Below are 14,375 nucleotides of genomic sequence, written 5' to 3' on the forward strand. Positions count from 1 at the left end.
CTCCAATAACGTGCCAGCTGTCACTGCCACTGCCCACTGCCGACTCGTCCTGCCTGAGCCCGGTGGCCTCCTCTCTCTGCTCCTGAAGTGTCTGCACATTAGCTTGTCTGCCTTTGTGAGGACAGTGTGTGTGACCGTGTACCTTTAGGAACAGGCAAACGATGTGGATTCTGTAGCAGACGATATTGTACAAGGCCCTGCCTTGCTCATATTGTCTGCAGAGCTCTGAGATGGCCACTCAGAGGCTCAGCCACAGCCAGCTAACCAAACCTCTCAAACATGTAACTGTACAAACCCAGGAAGTCTATATGGTGACTGGTCACCAGGGGGCGATCTCACACAGCAAACCCGCAGCCCTCTGAGCTCTGGGGGAAAGCTGAAGGCCTTCTCGTTCCCTTCCATGCCTAGTTTTCTCAGTTTAGGGAGGGAACGAATCGAAATATAGTCCAGGTCAGCAGGGAGGAGCATTCAAGAGGGCACGCATCCTGGGATTTAAGAGGTAACCATGTCTGCAACCAAACTCCCCCTCCCCCGCAGCACGTCAGTGTGGGAGAGCTGCGGAAAGGACAAGCGCTCGTCTGGTTTTTAGTGTATATGAAAATGAATTTATTTACACAGTAACATGATGCCACAGAGAACACAGCAAAGTACCACAGCAAACCAAAGGGCGGCGCCACCTGGTGATAGAGGGGACCTTTCATTGGTAGGTTTATACAACTCCAAAACATGTTAAGTAGAGGTGAAGCTCCAGGAAAGAGCAAAAGAAACAAGATTTTCAAAAAGAGAGCATGGGCAGAGCCATGGGGAATGAAAGAGAGAGTGGAATGAGGGCTGCCATGATTCAAAGCACTGAGAAGGACCACACCTGGCTTCTGCCCTCATCTCACGCCAAAATGCCCGGCATATCATCAACAGAAAAATCCCATCCCAGTGTGTTCACACATCTGCTAAGGGAAGGGATAACCAAGTAGTATTTGGAGCAAGTTTCCTGAAGCAGTGTGGTTTATCTTTCAAAAATGCTACCCTGAAGCCATAGGACTGGTTCAACATTCAAGTTATCATGAGTGCGGACACACACATACTTTCCACACACTACACGGGCAAAGTGGATTTTCCATAATATAATATTTGTAGCAAAATATATGACTCTGTACTTCTGCTAGGTTAGAAAATGTCCGACCTCTTTGGATTCCCTGAAACTTTCTGGATTAAAAAAAAAACAACAAACATGGAGGCAAATGGGTAGGTAAAGGTAAGAAGCTGGAATAAATGCGGAGGCTCTCTGGAGTGGGAAACATGCGATGGGATGTCCGGATGCAAGCCCCTGCCGCCCACCCAGGTGGGGAAAGCTTCTAGCAGTGGCTGACGCAAAAACCTACTCTAATTTCAAACAGCTGCAGAGAGGGGGGTGTTTAACAGCTGTATAGCACCTTGTACATTCTGGGCACTTATAAATATTAAATGGTGGTGATGCTGAGTGATAAACACCTCAGTAGGAAGGTTTATAAAAAAATATTACAATTTGTTAAGAAATTTCCCAAGAGTTCTTTAAACAAACCTATGGAAACTACCATATCTCTTTAAAAATATTCCTCAGCTCTCAGTATCACGTGGATATGATGTTCCCAAGCTGAAATTTGGGCAGTAGTCACAACCATGTCAACGAGAGAGGAAACAGTTCCTTCTCCTTAAATACTGGGGAACTTTATAATCTGTGCAAGGTTTTCTTCTTCTTCTTCATCATCATCATCATTTTTTTCCTAATACACAAAATGGACTTGTTTTAAAAAAATAGGTGCTTATTTGAGGATGCATTATTTTATCAGCTGAATACCTGGATGTGGAATGTATGTGAATTCTCCTCCCATAGCAACTGTCATAACTCAATCTCATCACCTAAGAAGCATCAGGACAAAAAGGCTTGATTTCTTTGGCATAATCTCTACCTAGGATCTTGCACTGCACCTCTTGTGGCTTCCCTTATGGCATCATTTTTGGTCCAACGGAATCCCCACTTTTAGCGCTGCCATCAGCATGGACAGCTGGGCTGCAGTGCGCACTTCAGCAAGAGCGGCACTTGGATTCGTCTCAGCACAGCACTTAGGGTCTTTGAGAATATGAGCTTCAATGAGGTAAAACTAATAACCCGGTTTCGTGGGCAGCCATCCTGTTTACTCATTAGGCTGAACTAGAATCTTTAATCCTTATCAACTAGTGAGGGGAATAAAAAACATGTCAGAGTTAACCCAGGGAGTCAAGTTCCTTCCCCCCCACCCCAAAGTATGCTCATACTTCATTTATACATCTAGAATCATTTGGAATATAGTGCAGTATAATAAGTCCATCCCAATTTCTGGAACTAGCCTGCATTTTTTTCAGATCACTGCTGGTAACATCTAGGGAAAAATCCTAGTTGCAGGTTATCAGCAAAACCAAGTCAGGTTACTTCCCAGCACCAAAGTATTCTTAATTCAAATTTGGGAAGCTGAGTGCAATCCTTCTATGCCCTACCATTTACTAGGCCCCAAAGATCTTTCATGGAAATTTTACAATGCTGGAAACTTTAAAATACAATTTTAGGTAGTTTAACTCCCAGAAATATCATTAATATTTCTAGAGGTTCAGATCTCTTGGCTTAGAGTTTTCTAAGTTCACAAGCTTATTCTGAGTTTGGAAGCACAACTGTCCCCCACTGACAATGAAAGGTTACTCAGAGTCTTAAAATCCTAACAAATAGGTTTTACTTTAGCCCCTCAACATCAGTAGGCTAGGGAGTGTGGGTGCTTGTGCCCCCCCATATATCTCACCTGGTTTATCTTCCGAGGGCAAAACTTGAAACCCACTGCCATATTCCTGGCTTCCAATTCAGACTTAGCCTAGGGGTTGGTGGACGTCCTTCCCGATTCTTTTGTTGTTGATTCCACATGTTGCAACTGCTCTTTTCCCCATCCTGCTGTTATTCTTGATGAATTAGCTTCTGGGCAACACACTAGTACACCAAAGGGGCTCTCCTCAGGCTAGCAAAAGAGCCCTCTCACAGCCCCCGTCCTTCCTGTGGAACATCTAATTCCCTTCCTTCCCAGACGAGGTTATCATGCTAACAAGGCACTCTGCTGTACATTCAGTCTTGGTCTTGGCTACTCCAGCCATTGTCCTGTTTCTCTAATACCCAAATGTGTACGAGAGATTATTCTTGCTCATGTGGCTTAAGGAAAAGTTCCAATAGCGGCTTAATTGTTCAAATTCTCAATATAAATGGAAGAATCTATAGTATAAACTTCAATAGAAGAGAAAAAATCCAATCAGTATTGAAGACAATAACTTGACATTACTTGAGAAAACAAAGTGCTATACTAGTCACAATCCAAAACTCATATATATATATATATATATACATATATATATAAATATGTATGTATGTCTGTCTGTGTCTGAGGGCAGGATTTCTTTCCAGTTGATGAATGTATTCAAAGTTCCTACTACAATTAAAATGGAAATGTAAAATGTTTGTGATAATATGAGATTGACTGAATTTCATCATATTTGGAAAAATATTTGGAGGACCATCTGATGTAAATACTTCTTGCCTAGAAATAGGGTTATTTTGCCTATTCTGCTCTAACCTGTAACACCTTCTTCCCTCCCCACCTTACATTCCTTGGCCCTCACTCAGAGAGCTGTTAATCTAGCCACCTGTCTCAGGGAAGCCTGAGTCCCTTCTCTGACTAGTTGGCATTACTCTTTTGCCCTTAACAAGTCTGAATATGAAAACAGTACTAAACACATCTGATGTGAAGAGGTGCTCGGTTTGCCAGTGCTAGGAGATAACGGTAGTGGAGGGTGTCCATGATTATAATACTATAGAGTTAAAATGCAGAAGACTGGGTCCAAGGCAAAACAGAAACAGAGAAAAAAAGTGTGTGGCGGGGGGAGGGAGGATGCCTAGAGAACAAATAGAGGGACCAGGAAACATTCTTCATTAAATATGAAACCTCATTAAATAGTCAACATTCAAATTTACATGGGCAAGGCACCACGAGAGTGACATTGAGAAAGTGTCTCAATATGCAAACCATGGAGGGGGGCTGCTAAGGGAACGTGCTGGCTGACAGGGTCAGTGGTCTGTGCACTGCCACTTCAGTGTATAATTGGGCAGGGAGTTATGTGCACATGGGCTATGCTAAGATGAACCGAACACCAGCCTGCTAGGCAAGGTGTGGCCATGTCACAGGACACCGAGAGAGAGAGTGGACTGCTGGCCTGCAGCGGCATGCCCACCTTGTGGCCATTCCTAGGGGCAGAGCCTTGCACTCTGGCCAGAGGAGACAAGACTCTTTGTGGGCCAACCAGCTCTCTTCCCTGGAAGACCTGTACTGCTGGCCAGGAGGACAGGCACATGTTCCATATGGAGCCTCACATGTCCCATTCTCTAAAAAAAAAAAAAAGAAAAAGAAACAAAGAAGAGCACAATAAAATACATTCTTCTCCTTTCTTGATCCTCTTTGATATAGGTGAATCACATGAAAGGTTGTTAATAATGTTAAAAGTTTAGAAATTACCAAAAGGCCACTAACGTGCTATCTAAGTAATACTGCACAATCAGGCTTGGCTTTAACAAACTCTGCGCCGGTAGATGAGGGGCCCAGGGCTGTCTCACTAACCAGTGCAGAGAACGCGTCTATCAACCCTGCCACAGGTTGCTCCCCCAGAGGCCTGGCCTCTACTTCCAGCGTGCATGTGCACACACACGGGTACATACGTGTACACACTCTCACACTGTCTGAGTGACTCTTGGGATTTCAAGGTTGAAGTAAACAGAACACATACTCACAGTTTTGAATAACACACACACACACACACACACACACACACACACACACACACACACACCGGTGGAAGGAACACTCGTCACTCAGCTCAAATATGTGCCAAGGGAAGAAGGGGAGGGTTTCTGGAGATATTGCTTCAGGTGAAGTTGCAACATAAACATTGTATATACAGCTAAAAAAAAAATACATACCAAAATTGCACATATATCCATAGAGGAGGAGCACAGACCCCAGGTACGGTGAACAGCTCTCAGCCACCCACCTCAGCAATCCAAGTTCCCTGGGAGCTGTCCTCCAGAGCCATTTCAGAGGGTCACAAGGAGCAATGTGCCTGTGCATTGGGAGGCAGTCTCTCTAGAAAAGGCCAGCATTCTGAGGAGGAGGTCAGCAGTCTCATCAGCGGCCTTCTCCTCTTCCCCTGCCTTCTGGCCATCCTAATAGCCGGCCACGCCATGCCCTCTAAGGAGACGTTACAGCTCCACTGACAGCCGTTTCAGGCAGGGCTGTTGTCTACAGCATTTGGTAGACTAGTTAACGCTGGCTACTGACAGAAGGAAGCTGGCCAATTACTGCTCGAGGGAAAACTGTGATCTGGGCACCGGCAGCCCTGGCTGCCAACGTTGACAGCTCTGACGGTGATCAAAGAACAGCACTTTAAACTCTGTTCCCCTGATGGCCCCTAGAGAATTGCACATGCAGGAAAATCACCTCCTCGGGTCCTGCCAGCTATGTGTAAGGTCTGAACTGCACCCCACCCCGCTGAGGCGCTGGTGACACCACCTTGGGTCAGCTCTGTAATGGGCCACAAGTGGCCGATAAACCAAAACTTCATTGGCAAGTGGGGAGAGAGTAGAGGTGAAGGAGAATCAGGCAGTGGCAGCAGAGGGGAGACTGTTGGGGCCGCCCTCCATGCAGTGCACACACGTATCAATAATAGAAATGAAAATGGGTTCATGACCCAAAGGATGGGATCTCTCCTCGTCCTTCTACTCCTCCTGGAACAAAGGATACAGTCCCCGGAACCAAAACTGGGCTGATGCTAAGGATGGCAGTTCTGCCTGGTAAGAGAGTCAGTTACTGATCCTTTAAAGGAAGAAAGTCTGTTGCGAGAGCTTAGTGAATGATGGTAAGGACTGGTTAAATCTGTCTATTGCTAGTGAGAATAAATACACGGTGTTAAAAAGACAGGGGATATTCAGAATTATGGAGGAACTGGACCCAGCTCATTGGGTTCAAACCACAGGAGCTGTCCCTTCAAGGATATGTCTTCATTTTCCCTGTATTTTGGGGACAGTTAGGGCAGAAGGCATTCCCATGGAAGGCAGCTGCAGGTTTGTGCGGCTGACTTTCTGTGAAGTTAAGAGAGACTCAGCGTCTCACTGGATTTAGAGCTGAGGACAACCTTTCAGAGTGGACTCATCTGTTCATGGATGGGGATGGAAGGCTCGCCTCTCCCCTTTCCTTGAATTCTGTGTGAGTACGAGGAAGGGGAAGTATGTGAGCGACTTGAAGAAGGTGACAATGAAGTAAGAGCAGCAACTGGGACACGTTAACGGGGCTGCAGGATCTTCACGACGCAGCTGAGGGAGTCTGGAGTAGCGAAAGCCAAATACTGAGCACAAAGCCAGTCCTCCAGGCTGACGCCACCTTCCCTGTCCAGGGACTTCTCAGCAAACTTGATCATGAGCAGTGTTCGCTTGATGTCTAGCCAGTTTTGGAGCAAGGCATTCCTCTGCACTGGGCTAGGGGAGGCAGTGAAAGTCTGGAAGAGGCCTTCCCGGGGGCCCCAGAGCAGACACTGGAGGATGCCTTTGGCGCCTGAAATGAGGAGTCGCTCAGAAGGGTTGGGGTTCAGGAGGCAGCTGGCCAGCTGCTGCAGGCCCCGGGAATAGGGGGAGCGGAGTGGGATGCGAGGCAGGTCTGCTCGAGTATATTCCTTCTCCTTCAGCTCCGGGTTCTCATCGAAGGGGTTGGGCAGGTGCAGCATCTCGTAGATGAGGATGCCTGTCTGGAACTCATCACACTTTTTATACTGGGTGGCTGTGATGATCTCTGGGGCGAGGCGAGACTGGTCCCGGAGGATCTCAGGGTCCACCAGATGGCTCTTCTGCTTGGCTTGAGAGAAGTTGCTTACTATGAGCCTCGTGGGACAAGAAGAGGTGGAGCCGGGCTCCGCAGGCCCAAGGCCCTGGGCGGGTCCCCCGGGCTGGTAGTGGACAAGCAGCAGGTTCTCCAGACGCAGATCGCAGTGAGTGACGTGGTAGGGTTTGAGGTGCTCCAGGCCGGAGCACAGCTGCAAGAGCAGCAGACACACTTGCCTCTCATACACGTCAGGGCTTTTCCCATGCTGCGTTAGAGAGTCGCGCACAAAGTCGGCCACGGTGAGACAGGGAACCTCTCTGGTGATGACCACAACGTGGCTTCTCTGCTTCCTGCTAACGACTGCCTGGCTTTCTTGGTGGGATGACTCTGCTTCAGAGCCGGGCTCTGGGCTTTTTCCATCAGTTCCTCCTTTCACCTCGTCTGTCGCTTCCATTTCATCCTCTTCCTCTTCAGGGGCATCAGGGTCCTCCCAGGGAAGCAGACGTTTAGGAACTTCAGCAAGGAAGTGACCACAGTCCTGCTGGATGTTAAAATGGACAGCCAGACTCTGCCGGACAGCCAAGCTGTGATAATACTGCTGCGATTCTTTAGCTTTGCTCTTACAGATCTGTAAGAAGAAAGCAAAGAACACAATTGAAAATGCACACTTTCATAATAAGGCTTATGATGTGTAAAGAAGTGTTACCTGGAAGGTGACTGGTGGGAGTCTGGAGTGGCAAAAGCAACAGTGTTTCAGTGAAGACACAGCGTTAGAGCTGAATCTTCAGAAAGGGTCTTGGCAAACCTGTGCTGAGTGACAGCAACGGTGTCTACATGCTTAACTTCATGTGTATTACCTCTAGTCCTTACACTAACTCTTCAAAGTAGGCCGAGGACCTAAGAATTAAAAAAACAAACCAAAACCAAAACAAACCAAAACAAAAAAACCCAAGGGCCACCAGTTTGCAAACCTAAGTCTGTCTAACACCAAAGCTTCCTCTTTCCACTGTACCTTGCCCCTCATCTAGAAAACTGAACAACAAAAAGTCATTTTCCACCCGCTTTCTGTGGAGGTTTACAGCCTAGACTTATACAGCAGCTCAATAAATGGCTCATAAAGTAGGCCAGAATACCTTATTATATCACTGGTCAGGAGAGTGACATACAATTGGCCAAGTAAACTGTGGGTTTTCCTAACTTTTCCTAACTTTTTAACGAATGTCATTGTGATGGTCACAACTCAGGCACTCAGGGTAGAGATGAAAGAGTGAGAGAATCGTTGGTCTCAACTAGTCAGAGCAAAACAAACATTTCAATGGCAGGAGTCTGAGTTTTACACTTTCTCTTAACAGGCCTCACTGAAGGCCTAATATTCAAGCAATAAGGCCTCTCAAAAAGACCTTAAGTGGTTACGGATCAAGGAAGAGTTGCTTGATCAAAAACATTAGCCAAGAGTTCTACATACTAAAACAACTATTGTATATCTGGTCTTAAAGGGTTAGAAAAGCAAAAAGTAAATAAAATCACCCCTAAATGGATTCTCCTCATGATATGATATGAGAAGTTGACAACGGAAGGCTGAGTCTCCAACACCAGTTCATAGATCATCATAGTCTGGTCCAGACAGATCCTCCACGACCCTGGGAACCAGGTACACACTTGCCACTCTTCCTCCCCAGCAGGAGCACGCTGCCACATCTCACAAACACCAAAGCCTCCCAGCAACAGGTGCTCTGTAGTGTTTACATACACAGAAATGCAAATTTTAAAAAGCTTTTCTAGTCATTTCTATTTAAAAAGAAAAATGTACATCTTAGGAGGACGCTGATGGGTTCTCAATTCGGAGAAGCAGCATGCTCTGATTTCCATTCAAATAGATATTAAAAAAAAAAAAAAAGGGCCAAAGGCAAAGGAGTCTCAAGAGAGAGGAACATCCCTCTCTCATTTACTGTATTTATACATATTTATTACAGTTAGAGACTTGATATGAGTGATTCAATGCCACACACACACACGCATGCACACATGCACACACACACACACAGAGGTCTGAAAACAAGTTCCTTCAAGTCTTCTACCACCTACCTAATAAGTTTGAGGGCACAGTAAGCATCTCTTCTTTAAGCAAACTTCTGGTCTTAAAACAGAGATATCCCCAGACTGAGTTCAAGTTCAAACATATATCTTTCAGAAAGCATTATCTTTGGAAAGCTCTCAAAGTCTCAGCACATGCAGTATAATATATAATCCTATATGCTCATTAATCACAACATGAATCCTTTCTATACTGTACTGTTGGCAATATTTCATATTTATATGTCATTAGGTATTTAAAAATCCTATACTAGTCATCACCTAGTTGTATGGGAGTTAGATCCACGACGTGGTACCATTAACCCCATTTCCAGTTTTAATAATTTGCTGAATATCACACTGCCTGCTGGAATGAAAGTTCAAAGGTCCCAACTCCTCAGCCTTTGAAAAGTCAATCAAATACCACTGAGTTTGGCTGAATTAGACTGTGTAGTTAAACTCTCGCTGTCATCCTATAGAAAGGACACTCACCAAAGACTTGAGAGGCCTAGCATTTAGCCTCGCTACTAGCTGTGTAACCTTGGGCATTTCTCTTAATTTCTCTGGGTCCCAGTCTCTCTAATAAAGGAGACAATATAAAGAATACTGAAACCTACATCACAGGGCAATTATGAGAATCAAATGAGATCAAGTATGTAGAGCATATCTGTAAACTACAAAGCTGTACAAATGTAACATTCATAATGACTAAAACAGTTAACAACTTGTAAATGTTAAAACGATGCATTATAGAATCGTCATATTTTTTCGAACAAAGAGAGCAAGATAGAAAAATGCATCTTTCTTTTGAGTCTGAGAGCCACTAGCCCCAGCAAGGAGGCTCTCTGACCACAGGATTCATAGAGGGCAGCTAAAGAGGGACCGTTAAAGTTTCACACCTCTATGCCAGGTCAGCCCTGACAAACAAGTCAAGATCAACAGCCTGTTCTGATCTAAGACAGGCCAACCCAAGGCTAAGAGAGAGAGAACTGTTTGGCCCAACTGTAGTTTTCACTATGCCAAGTTGCACCGAAAAAAACTTGCCACCTTTGGTTTGGCATTAGAAGCAGAGATGATACTCTAATTGTTATTTCTATTCTAACTTTATCTACACACACACACACACACACACACACACACACACACACACATTTATATAAGATATCCTAGAGCTTTGTGAGTAGATAAGAGCATGGATACTACAACTAGAATTTATGTTTAGCTTCACAGATCAACTTGAGATAAAAGTTCAAAGTGATTTACAAAGAAGAAATGATAAATTGTTCAGTCATTTTGGATGCTCTGAAGGAAAATGGTATGCCTAAATAGCCAAGCTGAGGAGGTAGCACTTCCTTATCTCTTCATCTTATAATATGTAGACAGGCTGGAGAATAATGGGTCACTCTAGTTGTAAGGGCAAAGGAGAAAGGGAGAAGACTGGAGTGTGAAAGAGGAAAACAAAATACCAGGGCTTTTGATTGGCTCATAACCATGAGAACAGTTACAACCAAAACACAGACCTATGGAGATTTCCATAATAGGATTTCTCATATGATGAGTATCTCATAAATCTTTATTATGGAGCCTGCGATGATGTTAATTTAGGTAGGAGTATTATGTTATTCTATGTACCACATAGTAGCCATTTTTCAAATATTAATAACTTCTTTAGTTTAAAAAAAAAAAAACCTCAAAATGACCTGACTTCAGATGATAAATTTCTAGTCCAAAAGTCATTTCAGAAAACGAGCCACTCTTTCCAGAACAAATGGACAGGGTTCTTCTAGCTGGTTGTTGTTTTTTTTTCCTTCTTCCCTTATCCAGTATTTTCTCTAGCAGAGATCAAAGTAACTTCTTCTTGGCCTCCCATTTTTATTTACTTTTCTTGAAAGGAATTCATACTCCTTCCTTACAAAGCATAGCTGGCTTGAACTGAAAGATCCACTCCTCAAGAAGAATGATTTCCACAGGACTCCTAGGCTTCACAAAATTTTGAAATAGGAACAAAACTGGAGCTGGAATGGTCCTATATCTTCATGTAAGATTCCCTTTTGTAATGGGAGAAAAATCATCTCATATTTGTTTTGACTATGTATGGGAAAGCCTATTTAAAACACTGCCAATTTTGACAGACTGTACTGTGTACATTTTCTGAATGGGAAGGAAAGCCCTAGGAGAGCCTGAGCCACAGTGACACTAGAGGGAGCTGCAACATCAAGATCCTGGAGTCGTTTGCATGGAGACTGCAGCAAGAGAGCAAAACCAGGCTGGTGAAGGTTGAATCTTGTAAAATATGCCATAGGTCCTCTTTGTGGACAAGTTCTTGGTTCTTTGAAGGTGGCAATGCCTAATTCATGAAAAGGGAACACTTCGTGTGAGGAGCACAAGCAGGAAGGGATGCCCATCCTGGGCACAGTGACTCTTGTCTCTCTGCCCACTCACAAGGCACACCTTCTGGAGCTACTTCTCCAGAGGAAGCCAGAAGAACATCAAAAGGGACAGTCAGCCAGCTGGTAGTTCCACGCCCACCAATGTGGACAATACATTGTCCCAAAAACAGAGGTTTGAGGGAAACTGAGTGCTTCTCTCAGTTAATAAAGATGAGTGAGAACAGAGAAGGGGAAGGAGAAATATTGATTCCTATCAATTGTGCATTCAAACAAGTATGCGACAGCTCCTTAAGCTTCCTATCTGTGGAACACAGCATCCTGAAGCAATCTGGCCAGAGCCCCTAAATACAGTGGGGTGGGGGACTCCTTAACCACTGTTAAATCATCTGTTGGAAAATGGGGGAAAAAATGCTTCCAGAATCAGAGCCAAATTAATCTCTCCTGAGAACTTCTTAGACCCAGGGCAAAATATACAACACTTAACACAAGCCTGATCTTAGTGGGGAAACAGAGCTGACAATGGATCCTCACACACAACCTGAGAAGTTTAATTCCCAACATTCATTTCAGTGCAGGAGCTCATTTTCTGTGTTGCTCAGGGCAACTACTCTGCATATCTTTGAGGCAAATTTGCCATTATAAAGCATTTATGTTTATTATAATCATCTCAACCTAGATAGCTAACTTTAAAAAAGCAGACTGTGGGGGGCTTTGACTGTAAAGCCTCATTAAAAGCAGCTGGGAAGGAGAAGACAGCGTTATGTGTCTAATGCTACTGACACTTTCAGAATGCCCACGATGCCTGGGACCTGTAAAGAGGGTGTACATCTTGCTGCCCTTTCAGTATTGGGGAGTGGAATAGATATTCAGTTTAAGGCAACAAAGTAGGGAGGTGGGGGGGAAAGGTGGACATTTGGCAAAACAGGATGGCTATGGAATAAATCAGTTGTTGAATGGGGAGTGGTATTATCTGTTCTTACTTACTCTACCTTCCTCCCAAAGGCTTCCTGAAATGCTGGTGTTTGAGGGGTCTGCTCTCTATCCTCTTTTCTCATTGACGTACTCCCTTCAGTAAGCTCATGGCTTCAGCCCTCTTGATATACTGCTGGCTTCCACATCTACATCTGCAATCCAAACTTGTCTCTGAGCTTCAGACTTATCTATACAACAGCCTACTTGATTTCTCTCCATGTATGTTCCATCCTATAGATGGATGCCTTAAACTCAACATAACCAAACCTGAACTTTTCCCCACCAAATTCCCTGTTCTTCCAGTACGCCCTCTATTGGTGAATGGCTCTGTTATCTGTCCCGACATCTAGATGAGATATGAAGTTCACTCTGGATTTCTCCTCCATCTTCATTCCCTGCATCTAGTCAATTACCAACTTCTACTGATTTTGTTCCCATATAACTTTCAAATTATCCTCTTTTCTCCATCTCTCTGGCTACCGTTATCATTTGCTGGTCTACTACAAAAGATTTCCAACTGGTCTCCCTGCCTCTCATGTGATTCCCCTCAAACACACCTTCTAAGTGGTCACCAGAGCTACCTTTCAAAAAACAAAAATTGGATAAACTTCCTCGTGGTTCCTCATTATCTTCACAGGATAAAGTCCTGGCTTGGCCTCTCTTTCTAGTCTTAGTTCTCACCCCTCTTCTACGTTTGCCACACTGAGCTCCATGCAGCCAGAGCCCTACTCCTACCCTCCAGGTATTCTCTCTGATTTAGGCTCCTCTTCTCCCCTCATATGCCTGAGGGATTCCCCTTACTTTTTTCAAAGTCATCACATGCATCATGCGTGTCAAGGAGAGAAAGTGCTATATACCCTAAACCTCCTTTCTGTTTCACCTGCATCTCATGTACAGGTCTCTATTATTGCAGCTATCACATTTTTCTTTTGTCTGTCTTAAGAGCAGATATTTGTATCTTTGGGTTCCAGCACAGAGCAAGACACCTAGTGCATGCTCAGTATGTCTGCACAAATACTAAGAGAGGTGACATCTGACCTGGTATAGCCATAAGGCTTATTTACTCAGAACAGCTAGAATATATGCATAGCTTTTGCTAAACACATGGAAGTTGGCAAGGTGATGGGGAGGGGGCAATGGCTGACAAATCTGGGTAATATACACTCATGACCTGACTACACAAATGAGTAAAATCTGAACAATGAGGGCTGTCTGCTGAGTCCAGGCTGCCTTGGAGGCTCAGGGGTTTTGTATTGCACAAAAACCACACAAAACAACACTGTTCTTCATCATTCCATTCAATTTTCTCTTTTCCCCAAAGAAAGAAATAATTACAAAATACAGGACTCTTCAAAAATATTCTACATTAGCTTTTATTTTTCTATTATGGGCCCAGTCGGCCTAGTATGACTTCAGCTGACTTCCACTTTATCAGCAGGGATTCCCATTTCCAGCTCGCACTAAGCACTTTACAGTTCCTCAGTGAACTTTAAGTGAGATGGATATTGTAGGGAATGAATGGTAGAGGGACAAAAATGAGAAACACTGAATATCACACACACACTATACCATCTGTGGTATTTTGTCACATTACCCAAAAGCACAACTCCATACGGGAAAGAGTATAGAATGAAAACTGGCAAATTCTAAATTGATATCCATTATTTGGTACAACCTCACTCTAAGAATATAGGCTGATCATCAATTGACCTCAATTCCTTGATCTGCCCAGGAGGAGTACTGCTTTACTTGCTGCTACACAGCTTAGACCTATACACACTCAATGCTGTTACAAATATATTCAAAATGGATTAAGTGTTTAATATATAAATGCTCTCTGGGCCCCAAGTACTCAGAACTCCATGCTTTAGGAATCTGCTATGAGACCTGTCAGGTAGGCCAGGTATTTTACAGATTGAATTGCTGCAAAAATATTCACATGCCCAAAAAACATTTTGGAGTCTAGAAGAGAAATTCAAGAAGGCAACTGTATAAGATTTTTCTATTTTATTTGTGATTTGTACTCATA

General features: G+C 44.0%; 1 protein-coding gene and 1 long non-coding RNA gene across 10 annotated transcripts in view; one reads left to right on the forward strand and one right to left on the reverse strand.

Annotated features, from left to right (window-relative positions):
- Nucleotides 1–14,375, forward strand: part of LOC132488600 (uncharacterized) — a 46,076-nt gene that overhangs the window by 12,281 nt on the left and 19,420 nt on the right. The window lies entirely within an intron of this gene.
- Nucleotides 583–14,375, reverse strand: part of PEAK1 (pseudopodium enriched atypical kinase 1) — a 304,440-nt gene continuing 290,647 nt past the window's right edge. For all 9 annotated transcript variants that reach the window (XM_060096958.1, XM_060096965.1, XM_060096962.1 and 6 more), the window contains one exon: nucleotides 583–7,539. In XM_060096958.1, coding sequence (XP_059952941.1) covers nucleotides 6,379–7,539 — 1,161 coding nt within the window. In that variant the 3' untranslated portion in view covers nucleotides 583–6,378. The remainder of the gene's footprint in view (nucleotides 7,540–14,375) is intronic.

Source organism: Mesoplodon densirostris, chromosome 4 (assembly GCF_025265405.1).
Source record: "Mesoplodon densirostris isolate mMesDen1 chromosome 4, mMesDen1 primary haplotype, whole genome shotgun sequence".
In the NCBI taxonomy this organism is placed as follows: Eukaryota; Metazoa; Chordata; class Mammalia; order Artiodactyla; family Ziphiidae; genus Mesoplodon; species Mesoplodon densirostris.